This window comes from Phalacrocorax carbo, chromosome 12 (genome assembly GCF_963921805.1).
Source record: "Phalacrocorax carbo chromosome 12, bPhaCar2.1, whole genome shotgun sequence".
Classification (NCBI taxonomy): Eukaryota; Metazoa; Chordata; class Aves; order Suliformes; family Phalacrocoracidae; genus Phalacrocorax; species Phalacrocorax carbo.
This window is the reverse complement of record NC_087524.1, coordinates 4,591,093-4,606,130: the sequence shown is the minus strand read 5'-3', so window position 1 is coordinate 4,606,130 and position 15,038 is coordinate 4,591,093. Positions and strand designations below refer to the sequence as shown.

General features: G+C 46.0%; 1 protein-coding gene and 1 long non-coding RNA gene across 7 annotated transcripts in view; one reads left to right on the top strand and one right to left on the bottom strand.

The window, feature by feature from the left end:
* LOC135315475 (uncharacterized) overlaps nt 1-15,038 on the bottom strand; it is a 63,574-nt gene that overhangs the window by 18,261 nt on the left and 30,275 nt on the right. For 2 of the 5 annotated variants that reach the window (XR_010374961.1, XR_010374962.1), the window contains exons 9-10: nt 14,527-14,719; nt 13,958-14,087 (exon numbers count right to left, since the gene is read on the bottom strand). This is a non-coding gene — a long non-coding RNA (uncharacterized LOC135315475). Of the gene's footprint in view, nt 1-13,057; nt 14,088-14,526; nt 14,720-15,038 lie in introns of those variants that run through there. The other 3 variants (XR_010374959.1, XR_010374960.1, XR_010374963.1) reach the window with 3 other exon arrangements.
* On the top strand, nt 4,616-8,882 carry PPP1R3C (protein phosphatase 1 regulatory subunit 3C). 2 transcript variants are annotated; one of them, XM_064463787.1, is made up of 2 exons: nt 4,616-4,716; nt 6,318-8,882. In XM_064463787.1, exons 1-2 carry the CDS (start codon nt 4,703-4,705, stop codon nt 7,261-7,263), a joined length of 960 nt encoding a protein of 319 aa, XP_064319857.1. In that variant the 5' UTR covers nt 4,616-4,702; the 3' UTR covers nt 7,264-8,882. The 2 variants fall into 2 exon arrangements, with proteins under 2 accessions (XP_064319857.1, XP_064319858.1); XM_064463788.1 differs by lacking the exon at nt 4,616-4,716 and adding an exon at nt 4,737-4,947.

The window sequence follows — 15,038 nt, the reverse complement described above, 5'->3', positions numbered from 1 at the left end:
TGCCCAGTAGCTGACAGAAAGGCACAATCCCTCATTATCTGCCCTCAGAGCTGCCGATTGAAAAGCGTTGGTTAGTTCAGACAGGTGAAGAACAGCGAGACCTGGAGGGCTGTCCCCATATAAAAGCATTCACTGTGGAGCTAATACCATGTATTTGTCTTTTAACAGAACAGTGTGAATGCAATTGCCTGCTTGTCACAGAGCAACCTCTGTGAGCTCCTTGCGAAGTGAGCCTGGGCCTCACGTTGCCTCCGGATCAACTAGGCTGCAAACTATTTTTAAAAACATACATTTAAAGTTTGCCCAAACTATGGTGACTATACTAAAACTATACTCACTATAGCTAACTTGTTGCAATTAGCTTCTTACACTTAAAGTGCAATGTTTTCAGAAAAAGACCGAAACTAGTCTAGGTGCTCAATTTGGGTTTACTTGTTCCAGAAGCAGCTGCAGGTACAACCCCGTATGATGGGGCTTGATTTTATAATCAGCCCTGCCTCTTCCTGTATATATATACGTTTCTGCCATTGCTTCTATATGCACCTACAAATGTCAGGAAAGCTGCTATGCCACAAAGTGCTGTCAAAACACAGTAAGACAATGATATTTTTTCCTCTGGTGCTCCCATTTTAGCAGCCCTGTTTGAAAGGTAAGACAGACAGATCTACATTTTTAAGCTGCCAATGACAGGAGAGCTGCTGAACCAAAATAACTGGAAACCTGAGTCGTCTATAAAAAGCACGGCTAAGGACCCATCATTGACAGTGCAAACTGGTGTGGTACCTCAGATAACTCCGTTGGTTTGCCCTCCTCGGATGAGGAAAGAGTTGCCCTGGCTCTGCACAACACTCTCTGATTGTATTGGCAACGAGAACCTAGGACACCAGTCTGCAGGCACGAATGTGCTCCAGGTCACCAAGTAGGCACAACGTTGCTGTATCCAGCCCATATTTACTGACTTGGGCAATGATCTGGCCATGAAAGGCTTTGCATCTCAGTACTGGTTTTTGCTAAGAAAACATAATGAAAGATTATTTAAGGTGATATGCTAAGTCAGGCAAAACAGATATTTTAACACAACGGGAACAAAATGTTTTATAGTGGCAAACAATGCAACAAGCTACTACACAGTAGCAGAAATGTGTGTAGTAAAGCCTTGAGGTGACTCCTTTTGTGCAGGCTCCAAGCATGCAATAAAATAATTTGCCAGGTCTTATTTAATGCCTGCACATAGGTGGTGTGATATAGCAGCCCTAGCTGCTGCACGTGCTCCCTGATAACGTAGCAGCCCAGCTAAGCGGTGCTGGGGGGGAAGTTGCAGGGACAAAGATTATAGTAGCATAGGCTCATAAAACTTCTCAAGAGTTTTTCACTCATTTTTTACAACAGGGAAATAGAGGAGACTTGGTAAGTGCCAGCCATGTGCCCAATCCTCCTGTATGCCCACAGGTGATGTTGGGCACTGCTTATTGCTGCTAGGCAGGCAGCTGGGGCTGGAAGTATTTGTAGCTCTTCCTAAAGACAAATAAATCCCTTGCAACTAGCCAGGCTTCCAGAGCACAGCTACTGTTTTCTAGCACTTTCCCTAGGCAAGCAATAAGAACGTATCATCTGCCTTTGAGAGGGAGCTGGCAGCTGCCAAGAGATAAGCAAGATGGAGAGGGGAAAGGAGAGGAAGATGATGTGAGTGGTGTGGTGAGGCTGGAGGAGCTGAGGACTGGGGAAGGTCATCCTGAATAACTGGCGCCAGAGAACAGAGCAGTACTTTCCAAAACATTGTCTGTGTTGCCAGTTAGTGATTCAGGCTTCATCTGCATGATGCATAGTGTCACATACTGGCATGAAAGGCAGGTACTTCAGTCACCAAGGGTCCAAGCTAAGAAACTAAAGTGTTACTATCCTATGAATACTCCCATTATATGTACAGAGATGGTGTACTGATCCATGTGCCACACATCAGTCGGCAGAAGTCTTCCCTCTCCAGCCCTTTTGTGACTGTTTTTTCTCTCTGCTTCTATGTAGCCTGAATCCGAAATGGATGTGTCCTTGTCACCACCCACCATGCTCACACACTATCTCCTAATAAACTCTCAGACATAGCAGTGGAGCTTTTCAGTTGTTTTGCTCACAAACCAAGAACAGAAAAATAATTTTCAAGAGCCAGAAAAATCCTGTATCATCTGTTCATCACTGTAAGCCTCCTTTGCTTCATGTAGAGCACAGGACTTCCTGCTGTACATTTGTGCATGGTCTCATCTACTGGTAAAAAACTATGAACTCAGAAAATTCCAGGTATCACATCTCACAGGGTGACAGCAAGTAATCTGTTGCCCTTGGGAAAGAGCAGATGGGCCAGCAAGAAGGTGACAGTGAAACTGCCAATCCACAGAAGATGGACAAAGCCAGTTAGCAGCCAGGGCATAGTCTTTGAGAAGCAGTAACCTGGGGATGGACCTCCTCTGGGTGACTCACAGCCGGCAGAGGACAGCACACTGCCATCCGTGGGCTGCCTACCCCTCCAGCATCTGCAAGGGCTTGTCAGCCTTGTGGATCCTGCGCATGGGGCCTTCTGGGAGGCAGGACTCAAGTGGTAAGACAGCACTGCTACAGCTAATGCTGTAGAGGCTGTGTTCTACCAATTTTTGTCCCGTTGCTCTAGAAACAGGTAATAGATAAAATGTAGGAACTACAGCATGGCCTGTCAGATCCTCACAGTGTACAGATCACCATGTGTGGGAGGTGAAAAGCCATAAGCACCATTCAAATTAAATGTCCAAAAGTACTTTTTCACTGAGGACAAGGACAGTTATATGCCAGGATGACAGATTTCTGGCCCTGGCAACATTATCTTACAATGTAGGGCTCCAGCAACTTTCCAACAAAGTTGACAGTCTATAATTTCAACTGGGTATTACTTTTGTTCCGCTAGCAAGTCCTCTAGCAGCGACCTGAAGCAGCCCTACTTTGACATGTGAAACAATATCCACTTCACATGGAATTCCCTCGTAGCAAATCCCGGTTTGCTTTCCGGTTGCTTGAAGAGGCAGGTGTTTGAGCAGGCCCACTTTGAAACTCTGGCCTGCCTTCCAGCTGCTCTGTTGAGGCATCCTCTCCTGCCTTTCAAAAGGAAGACAAAGAGAGTAGGGCGCAGTTTCAGAGCAGGCCGAAATATACACAGCATCCTCCTACAGAAGCTGGAGGCTCATGGCTTAGACGGGGTACTCTTTGGTGGGCAAAATTTGGCTGGGTGGCCAAGCCCAGAGAGTTGTGGTGAATGGGGCTAAATCCAGTTGGCAGCTGGTCATGAGCAGTGCTTCCCAGCGCTCAGTTTTAGGTCCAGTCTTTAATATCTTTATCACTGATCTGGATGAGGGGACTGAGTGCACCCTCAGTAAGTTTGTAGATGACACCAAGTTGGGCGGGAGTGTTGATCTGCTCGAGGGCAGGAAGGCCCTACAGAGGCACCTGGACAGGCTGGATCCATGGGCTGAGGTCAATTGTATGAGGTTTAACAAGGCCAAGTGCCAAGTCCTGCACTTGGGTCACACCAACCCCGGGCAACGCTACAGGCCTGGGGCAGAGGGGCTGGGAAGTGCCCGGCGGAGAAGGCCCTGGGGGTGCTGGCTGACAGCCGGCTGGGCATGAGCCAGCAGTGCCCGGGTGGCCAAGGAGGCCACCAGCCCCCGGGCTTGTGTCAGCACTGGTGTGGCCAGCAGGAGCCGGGCAGGGATGGGGCCCCTGTGCTCGGCCCTGGGGAGGCCCCACCTCGAGTGCTGGGCTCAGGTTTGGGCCCCTCGGGACAAGAAAGACACTGAGGTGCTGGAGTGTGTGCGAAGAAGAGCAACAGAGCTGGTGAAGAGTCTAGAGCACAAGTCTTATGAGGAGCGGCTGAGGGAGCTGGGGGGGTTTAGCCTGGATAAGAGGAGGCTGAGGGGAGACCTTGTCGCGCTCTGCAACTACCTGAAAGGAGGTTGTAGCGAGGTGGGGGTTGGTCTCCCAAGTTAGTAGTGATAGGATGAGAGGAAATGGCTTCAAGCTGTGTCAGGGTTGGTTTAAATTGGATACTAGGAAAAATGTCTTTACTGAAAGAGTGATGAGGCATTGGAAGAGGCTGCCCAGAGAGGTGGTGGAGCCACCATCCCTGGAGGTATTCAAAAGATGTGTAGATGTAGCACTTGGGGACATGGTTTAGGAGCCCTGGGGGGTGTTGCATGGATGGTTGGACTTGATGATCCTAGAGGGCTTTTCCAACCTTAATGATTCTATATATCTATAATTGCAGATCCCTGCTCCCCTCGGGCCCAGCTCAGGCAGACCCATTCCTGCCTCGGAGGGCTCTGCTCGGCCGCCCCTTCACAACGCTCACAGTAAGACACAAGAACTCTGAAAACGCCAAAGGCAACCACCCTTGGCCATAAGCGGGCAGTACCGGCGGGCGCCGAGCCTCAGGAAGGGAAAAAAAGGGGGAAGGAAACGGCGGGTGTCCCTGGGCGGGGGGCGGCTCACAGCGTTCCCCAGCCGGGCCAGCCGCCGCCACACGGCCGGGGTATGCGAAGCGGCGGCAGCCGCCCCCCCGCCGCGGGCAGGCCCGGCCCGGCCCGGGCCGCACCCTCCGGGGCCGGGCCCGGGGCCGCCCCTTGGCCGCCGGCCGCGGGAAGGGCCCCATAAAGGCGGCGGCGGCGGCGCGGCGCGGAGCGGCCCCATGCACGGCAGCAGGTAAGCGCCGCCCGCCGCCCCCCCTCGCCCGCGCCTTGCCCTGCCTGCTTTCGCTCCGCTTGCTCCAGGGGCGCTCCTCCGGCCCGTGGGGGGATGAAGCCCCCAAACTGGCACTGCGCTCCTCCCCTCCTCCGGTTTTATGGGTCCTGCAGAAGCGTCCTTGTGCTTGTGCGGTGCCCGTTAACGCTGCTGAGCCCATCTCCTGCTGGCAGTTCGTTTTTGCCCTTCCAGGTTGTGTTGCTGGGTTGTTTTTTTTTTTTGGTTGGTTGCTTTTTGCTGTTTTGGGTTTTTCTCCCCCTCCCTCTTTTTTCTGATATTGCAAAAGCTTAGGAGCTGGTCGCGAAAGTTGCAGAGAGAGTATTTTTGAAGCCTTAGTTCTTTTCCTATTGAAGCAAAGCAAAACTTGCTTAATTTGATGCTGGTACTCTCCTCGTCCTACTTATTATGGCAAATACTGCCAAAATAAAAAAAAAAAAAGGAGAATTAAGAAGCCAGCGCAGATTCTGCTTTTTTTTGGCAGGGCTCTGGAATACCAGTGAGAACACTGGGAAGGAGAAAGCCATTTATTTAAGTGACAAAGCTCTGGCTTCCCATGACTCAACAAAAATCCACATTTCAGCAAGGACTGCATCCCTCTCAGAAGGGACGTGCCGCAGTTGAAGCCCCCTTTTACAAATATTCAAACTAACTGGCTTTGAATGGGCAATGATTTTGCATAGTAATTGTGACTTTCATCGTCTGAGAGGAAGGGATATGAATAAATCTTTACAAATAAAGCTGTAGCATTCTTACGGAATACTTGCAGAAGGCTTTCGGCAAGGACTTTGGGGATTATGAAATGATGTTTTTAAGCCAGTTCTTGAAGTATGAGGAGGTGAAAAAGTAGCGTGTCCCTCCCCCTCCTTATTTTTCCTCCTATTCACTCAGCAGTCAGCATTAACAGTGCAAAAGAGCTCTGTTACCTAGACCTGTGTTAATAGCTCATAGAAAATATTTCCAAAGGTGCTTCAGCATTTTTATTCATCTGAATTAACCAAAACCAGAGTGCCTAACAAATGCGCTTACGGTTGTTCAGAGTCACAGTGTGATGGTTCTGCATGAAGGTATATAGCATCCCATTTGATGCTGTGATGGGAGAGGTGACCTGCTTAATATAGTGCTGTCTCTGCTCAGAGATGAAGCAGTTGATCCAGCATGCTGGAATTTTAAGACCTGGCTCAGAGTCTGTGAAAGGGAAGCTAAAGAGGATGAGCACTTCCACTGTAACTGGGCCTGTTTTACTGGCTACTAGAATGTTCTCTTCTGTATTTTCAAGGAAATGAGTTTAATTAGCTGTCACTAAAATCTGTTCTTCAGAGGTTTTGGGAAAGCAAATGAGACTGCATTTGAATTGAAGAAGTTCAGAATTAGCAAGAAATGACTGAGTAGTCTCACCCTAGTTCCTTAGCTTGAACTGTCAGCTTTAATTTAGGCTGCGTTATTTAAAGCCGTGCAAAGATGAGGCCATGAATAATTAAGACAATGGGTGAAGCAAATGTGCATTCTTAAGAAGCTTCTTACCTAATGTAACAAATAACATCCTGTCTTTCTGCTCCTTTCAGAATGATACAGATCTTAGACCCAACACCCTTGCCAAGCTCCATCATGCCTGTGGATGTGGCCATGAGAATTTGCTTAGCCCATTCTCCACCGCTGAAGAGTTTTCTCAGCCCCCTTGAGGACTGTCAAAGAAACAACTTTGTGAACAGATTCAAACCTCTCAGACCATGTCTTCATGTGAAACGTGACTCCGAAGCTCAGAAAAGTGACTGGAACCACTCAGCAGACCGAGCCAAGAAGCGAGTTGTGTTTGCGGACTCGAAGGGGCTGTCCCTGACGGCGATACACACCTTCTCTGAGTTCCAGGAGCAACCTGGGTGGGATCTTCAGTTTGACCTCTTAGGCCTTGAAAACATAACATCTGGCTTAAAGCTACATGAGGAGAAAAACTTGATTCTGGGTTTCCCTCGGCCCTCAGCTGACTACCTGGACTTCAGGAACCGCCTGCAGAAGAACATGGTCTGCCTGGAGAACTGCACCCTGCAAGAGAAGGTGCTGTCGGGCACTGTGAAAGTAAAAAACGTGAGCTTTGAGAAAAAGGTTCTCTTTCGAATTACCTTTGATACGTGGAAGACCTACACGGACGTTGAGTGTGTATACATGAACAATGTTTACAGCGATTCTGAAAACGATACCTTCTCATTTACCATTGACTTGCCCCCTGCCATTTCCTCTGAAGAGAAGATAGAGTTTTGCATTTCTTACCAAAGTGGAGAACATACCTTCTGGGACAATAACGAGGGTCAGAATTACAAGATTCTCCACGCAGAGTGGAAGTCTGATGGTGTTCAGATACCATCTGCCAAGAAGGACTGTGTAGATCTTCAGACTCCAAGGAGAGGACAAGAGAGAGAGCCTGATCAACTAGGCAGTCCGAGGCTGTCCAGTGGTCTCTTTCCCCAGTGGCAGAGCATGGGTCGGATTGAAAATTCATCACCATATTGGTGATCAAGACTAGCAAGGAAGCATTATTCCATTTGGCAACAGAAGCGTTAGTTTTCTGGGTCACATACTATGTGACAAAAATACCTGGCAGGTTTTGTTGGCTGTCTGAACAAATAGAAATTCACTAGTCTGCAGGACTTGTTAAACTATATTATGCTACTGAAGTTCTTAGCCAAAACTTATCCTTGGAAAGAAAGGAAACCAAGATAAAACCTACGCGTATGCCACCTACTATAGAAACAGCATGCCCATATCTTAAGTATATGCTGCTTTCATTCTGCTGTAGACTCTCCTGACTCAGTAGGCGAGAGACTCTTGTGAGGAAGTATGGAAGGCGAGATGGTATCTTTGCAAGCTGTACTAACTGCATGTGTGCGAGTGTGTGTGTGTGCACAGGGGCGTTACATGAGCGGAACCTCATGATTCATTCTGGACCCGTTAGGAGTGCAGTAGAGATGAGGCGATGCTGTCAGGATGGAGGCTTGCTGTGACCCTCTGCATGCTTGTAGCAGAGGCAGGTAGGAATGCATGGCTAGGATTTGTGGCTTCTATACGGATTAAGAAACTTGGAGAGGCTAATGGAAAAGTGGGAAAAGGCGAAGAGGTAGGATGGGCTGTATAACTTGGAGACAGGCAATGTTCCAATTTCTTCTTTCCAAAGCTGGTCTGCTAAATCCCAGGGAAAGTTCTAAAAAGGAGGCTAGAGAAAATCATGCAGAGTGGATGGTGGAAGTGACTGCTGCTTTGGGAAGACATCTCTGTCCTTGCTGGCTTTGCAAATAATAAATGTCTTGCAGTTGAGAACAAATCTAACCTTGACATCATCATCCTACTCACTTAGCAGGCAGATGGTTACCTTCTAATGTTAAAAATGTGCCTTGTAGAAACATTCTACAACCGCCCTACATGCCAAAAATAGGGTTAGGTGACAGTGATTTGTAAACTTCCTACTCTGTAGCAGCGTTACATGATTTTTACTCATCACCTGATCCAATCTTACAGCATCTGATGGTTGAGTATCCTGCTTCCTATTGCAAAGTTAACGATGACTTTCACAAGTGTGTAACATAGTCAAGCTCCTTCATATTGAAGACACTGTATTAGCTATACTTTGTGAAAGCTGGTTTCTTTAAAAGAGCAGGGTTGCTACTGGTTTTTTCTAGACTGAATATAGGCTTGCACATAAATAGAAACCTGCTGTTTTATCGTACCTCATTTTAAGTGTTGTTTGGTGGTTGTTTTTTTTTTTAGACTTCAGTGAACTAATGTATATTTTGTTTCTGTATGCTTATAATTTAGCTTTCTGAACTATCAAACTGTAAAGGTGATCTGTGTTTCCTGCAAAACTTGCGTGAGAAATTGTTCAATTCATGCACTCAGCCAGTGTGAATACTGGCACACCTTTTAGCTGTACAGAAATGGTATTGACATTAAAATATAAATCACATTTTGCCCATTGCTAAGAAGTATAATATCCTGAGTCTGAAGCTATTTGCAGTGCAGCGAGACGATAAATACTGAGGTGAAATAAGCCTCTTTCACTAATTGCACTTTTTCCCCTACGTAACCCTTGCTGTTATGTGTAAACTAGCCATTTTAAGAATAAATTGTATTTTGATACACCTGCTTCGTACTGTGTTACCTCAATCTGTCTATTTTCTCACCTTCTTTAAGCAACTTCAGTTGTGGTATAAGGTACAATCAGTTTGTTCGTGCCCTGGGATGTTGCTGAAGCTGGCTATGGTATGGTATCTCAGGTCAGCAGCTGGTATTACCCTGAAGATGAAAGCCAAGCTCTTCACTAAATGAGAGATCCTGAAAAGTATTTGCCTTATGAGTTGTGTCATTTAAAAACAACCCTGTATCTCACCAAATTTAACTGGAATATTTTGGTTTGACAGATTGTCAGGGATCTTGCTGGGGCATGGGTGAGGCTGTCTGGCAGGAGACCGTCTTAGTCCAATGGCCAGACTTCCCTGCTGAGCTCTAGCCTATGTGATGCTTGCATGGGTGCATCCAGACAGCAGCACTTAATGTCTTCTGGCTTGCTTTCACCTGGTGCTTAGCTCCTTGTGCTGCCTCCTACAGCTATGCTGGTGTGTGGGGCACTGGGAGGCTGGGTTTTCTCCTCTTACACCCAGGAACCCAGCTGAACTGCCATCAGTAACAAACAACTCCCTGCAAAATGAAGCGTCCGTCTTTGAGCCAGCCATTCACTTCTGACACTTCAGCATGGACCTACCCTTGCAATTACTTAGAACGGAGAAAATGGTGGGTTGTTTCTCTTTGGGCCCTAGTACCCAGGGGGCACAGGGTTTTGGTACACCCCTGCTTCTCCTAGGTGGCAATTTAGACCAGCAGAGAGTAAGAACAGGCTAGTCAGCCCCAGTTGCACACCAGCCCCAGTTGCACACCAGATACTTCACATGGGATTTCTTAATACATTAACTCAGTGACAAGACACAGTTCAGGTCAATCCATCAAGGGTTTTCCAGCAATAAAACTAGCATTAATTATGAAAAAGCAAATCCCAAAAGGTGAAAAACAATATGGTACTAACAGCATGTTTCTGACCTGGGGAATGAATGTGGAGCTTCCACGTTGCAAAGCCCTTACTAGATGCAGACTTTCCTCTGTTCCCTAACACTATCTACCAATCTCAAACCCTACTAAGTATGACACTGTGTCTTATTGTGCAGGAGCTCTTATGATATATACTCCACTGCCAGCTCCCTGCTCTAGGAAAAAAAAATGAACTGAAGAGAGATTTGTAACTTAACTGGCTTGAAGGCTCCTCTGCCTCAATGCGGGACTTTGCTTCATCAAACCAGATGCAAGCCTACTGGGTAGAGCAGAAGCCTTCTAGCATGAGGAAAAGGAGCATTTCTTATCCTCCAGCCAAGTTTTGTGACCAGCCATCACAACTGAAAATGCTTACCTCTCCTCTTGACTGAGACATAAATCACACTAAAAATACCGTGTTCCTTTGACCAAGCTTTGGCTTTAAGCCGCCTTGTCTGCAAAGATGCCTTGCAAGATCTTATTTGCCCAGCAGAGAGGCAATGCAGTGCTGCAGTGTTGCTCAGCAACTCCAAATCCCTCCCTCAGTCAAGTGAGCAAAGGATGTCTCCTTTCTCCACTCCCTGCCAAAGCAATGCAGTTTCACTCCTTCCTCTTTTAAAACAGAGCTTGGGTTTAACATTAAAACGCGCATCCATCAAAAAGGTAACAGGCTCCTAGAGGAAGGTATTAGCAACACTAAGGTATAGTAACTGAAAAAAAAATATTCTTATACATGTATTTATGAGACACTGAGAAAAACCAACGTCACCCTTGGAAAACTGTCTTAGCCCAGGGTATTCAAACATGCATCTTCGATGCTGCTCTTTCAGACACATCCTATTCAAAAACTGAACGTATAAAGCAGATGCAGTCCTTGAAACAGAGCTTGCAAACCTCTGGCATCATCTCATTCCCTTAGGAAGTCACTTTTCCAGCCGCATTGTAGATCTGTATTTCCACAACTAAGGTGACAGAGGGGATGACTGGATTTGCTCCTACAGCTCTGTAGGTCTAAGGTATAACTTTCAGTTATAGCCTATGGGTGGCACAGTACTTCACAGGTGAGTGTTTCAAGTTGGGTTCCTAATAACTGTACTCACTTCTGTGAAGCTAGGCCTAGTCTTACTGTGCAAAATTAAATTGAAATTTGCTGGTGTTTCATATTAACATCTGTCACCCTGGAAGATCAGCATCTGAACGTTTCTTGAGAACGTAATTAGAATTTTCACAGGCAGTTAGTGAATATCTTTCTCTGTAATTGTATGTACCTAAACAAATCACCACAATTTATATGGTAAATTAATGGTAATATGGTAGATGTTATGGTATTTACGTAAACATAAAGCAACAACTCCCATTCCTCTCAGACACTTCTGAGCTTTAAAATAAGATGTAATCAAGAATAAAATGTTTCAGTGAGCCTGAAATAAAAGAAAATAAGGCTGCACTAAATTGTCTTGAGCGGCCTCTCCTCCTGTTGCAAGAATCACCTGTACTTCAGCCATTCCTGACACTTGCTTAACCTGTTCTTACAGCCCTCCAGTGATAGAAGCTCCACAAGCTTTCCAATTATTCTTTCCTCTTCTTACCTTAAAAGAGGATCCTGAGGTCTTAGCCTAATTAAAATTAAGCTCCTAATTACTTGTTTTATTCTGCATAGACAAGAAGAGGAAACTATTGCTTTCTTTTCGCAATAACCTGTAAGTGCTTGAGAGCAGAGAACAGCTTTCCCTCCCCTCCCCACATGCCTTCTCTAGGCTAATTTTCATTTAATGAAAAATGGATATTTTAGCTTTTCATCCTTGTTTGGAAAGGAACCTGTTAGACCTTTGGATTTGCCTTAAGGCAGAAATGTCACCCTCTGTTAGCTCTGGTAAAAGCCCTGTGCTGGAGTCCTCACCCTCACCAGGGAAAACAACACAGCTCAGTACCCGTTTTTCATTGCTTATCTGGCTTCATCTGCCTCACACAATAAGGCCTCGGGAACGTAGGTATCATTTCTGTAGTGCTCGATAGACGCTCTGTGAAGCTTATGGCAGCTGGACAGATTGAATCAGTTAACGCACGTCACTGACGTAACGATGGCAATTCCTCCATTAGAAACATTCATCTTTTTCCTGCTCCTCCTCCCTATGCTGCAAACTGCTTCTAACACTCCAGCCTTTATTTATCTCCTTTCTGGACTAGTCATTAAGTTGGTCAGCTTTCATTTCTTCCACGTGAAGAACAGTGTTTTCTGCTTCAGTGACAAAATTCATGCAAGCTTGATAGGGTTTGTGCAGAAAAGGCAGCCTGACTTGTGTTTTTGCAGTGCTCACTGCCAGTGGCCCACTGTTGATCTCGGCAGCGTTGATCTTTCAAACAGTAAGGTAGAAAATACCAGGATTAATTCTGGTGAGGCAAAGCATGGACGCAGCACTGTGGGTCTGCTCAGTCGCGCATAATTTTGTAAGCCGCTCTAGGCATTGCAGTGCACTGCACATGCAGCAGTTGTGTACGTGCATTACATCCTCAGCTTGCTTTGAGCACAGGGGGAAAATAAGGCTGCTCAGCAGCTGAAGACCGGGCTTTCTGACAAGAATGACTGTCAGCAAGATTATGGTTGCAATAAGTTAGCAACCAGAACTGATTCAGGGGAAAGGAGTAGGTATTAAAGAAGCAATCAGACAGAGTATATCAGAAACTGGAAGCCTGCAAGAGAAGAAATTGGTCTGCAGTTTACTATATTGTAAAAGAAATAAATGGGGAAGGATACGATAAAAGTAAAAATTCTTTGCTTCAAGGTGTTATTGGGGAAATACTTCTGCTATCTTTTCATATTTTAGGTCATTGTAGTGTTTCGTGTGCTTTTGGACTTGCAGCATCTTGCCCCTTGCTTTCAGGAACGGCATGAGTGTGGCTGCCCCTACAGGCCTGTCTAGGAGGCAATGGGACTGCTATGGCAATTCCCCTCTTTTGCAGAAGTGGTAAGACAAAACAAAAAACTTGACACAGCACAACTCCTGCCCTAGATAGTCCCCTCTTCCCACAATCACACATGCAACTGTAGCTTACCATTGAGTCAAACCCGTGAAACTGTAATGTCAAAAGCAAATATCTGATTTCTTGTTTTTTTGACAGAATGTGTCTTACTGATATTCCTTGGAGAAAATACAGTTTTCACAGACAAATTCATAGCATGCAGCAAGTATCGTTAACTGAAATCAGGGGAAGCTCAGAGCGAGGTTGTTTTGTGTGTGTATGCTTTTGTGTGTGTGGTCTTTTTTCTTTTTTATTGTTTTGGTTTTTTCCAAGGCTTTTGTTTGCAAGGCTTTGTTTTTGTCTCCTGCCTTCCCACTCACAATCTCCCTCCAGTTGCCCATGCCCAGAGCTAATTCAACATCTAATCAGGAGACAGATAGGTTCTGAAAGCATCCAGCTGCCTTACTTAAACCCAACAGTTACAATAGAATTTATTTACAAAAACACCCCTCAAACACAAAACCACAAGACACCAAACAAACCAAAAAACAAACAAGCAAAACCAGTAGTTCTAGTCCTCAATTTAAAGCTAATTACATACTGCAGGTCCATCAGGTCAGGTCAGTCAGATGAAGAATATTATGGTAGAGCACAGACCCCTTTGACTTGGCTCTAACCACCATAGCAAATCCACTGACCCCAGGAAAACAGATCTGTCCATAAACTCAGAGTACAGCCACAGCCATTGCTGTTCTCCCCTCCTCTGCCTGTGGCTCCGACCACGCACTGATGCAGTACAGAAACACACAGCAACTGCAGAGCTGGATGGGTACAGTCACGGGTGATTTTGTGTTCAGGTGACAATCACATATCAAATACTGATCCCCTTCAAACTCTCCATCCAGCAAACGTGATGAAAGAGCTCCTAACTCTTCTGCTCCACTTTATTGTTCTCTCGGAAGAGTCCCACCTTCCCTTTTGCCCCCAAAGCTGCACAGTCAAGGCCAGCGCACGGTCTCTGTGTCTGTAACTATCACCTTAGCAGCTGCACCAGCAAAAACATTTACCCTTTGTTCTGCATTGGGAAGTCAGGAAACGTTAACTTCCAAGCCATTCTCCCCAGCACTAGGGCTTGTTTTTTTTATATCAGGCTACAAGATCTTCTTTTTCTTACCTGCCAAAACCTTCTGAAAGACCACAGGTGTCTGAATTGCTGGACAATATTGCTTTCAGAGGTCTGTCATCATCTTCGTTCAGGAAGAACGCCAGGGCAGTATATAACCCCAGTACACAGGAACAGTCTACTGGTAGAAAGGAGACCCCAGCAATTAGGATAGAAAGAGTTAAGACCACTCATAGGCCCTCAGGACAAGAGCTAAGCACCACTCCCACCAGTAGGAGATGGAAATGATGCTTCAGGGCTAGGTGTTATTGCTGAAGTAAATCTTCTGCAGGCCCGATGTCGGCCTGGGAGTGGTGGGTTAGTGCCGAGTGCCGCGTTAGCAGCAGCAGAGGCAATGGGCTTAGCAGGTGCCGATTGTATGGCACACATGGTGGTTATTTGCTAAAGAACTGAATGCCGTTCGTTCCCTTCCAAATCAAACCTTTACCATGCTGGATTAAATCAAAAGGGGCATCTCACAGGCCCCTATCTCAGCATCCTGACTGTACCGGGACCAGTTGCCCAACTTGTTACGTTGGCTCATGCGAAAGCATAATGTCAAGGCACCACTGAAGGAATACCTGGGCCTGTGCTGAATGCAGCGTGGATCTTGTTAGAGCAACAGGTGTGGGTACAAGGTGCTTCTCCTCAGCTGGAAGAGAGATCAGCGGGGCAATACGCTCTGTGACGAGTATGAGTGAAGTCTCTGCTCCTCTATTTCAATATCCATGAGCAGCTGAACGCTGAAGAACTCAACTCTGATATTCATTCTAGCTAGTAATTGGAAAAACATAGTATTTTGACATTTTCAGTGGACTGCGAATCTCAAATATTATGTTGTTATTCTCAAGATCAGTTACATAAATAACATTGCATTTTATTCTATCCAGTGAAAAATATGCTACTTCTTAAGTATAAAATGTCATACGAATGCTGCATTCTGGGCAAGCGCAGGTTCAGGTGTCATGTAGCCATAGCCTCAGGCGGCTAACTGACAGCGGAGGTTGTGTTGGATTCTCCTGGCACTTCAGTCATTATTCAAAGAGGGAAAAAAAGAGAGATGAAGTCTGTTTCCGAGATCACATCTTGCTAC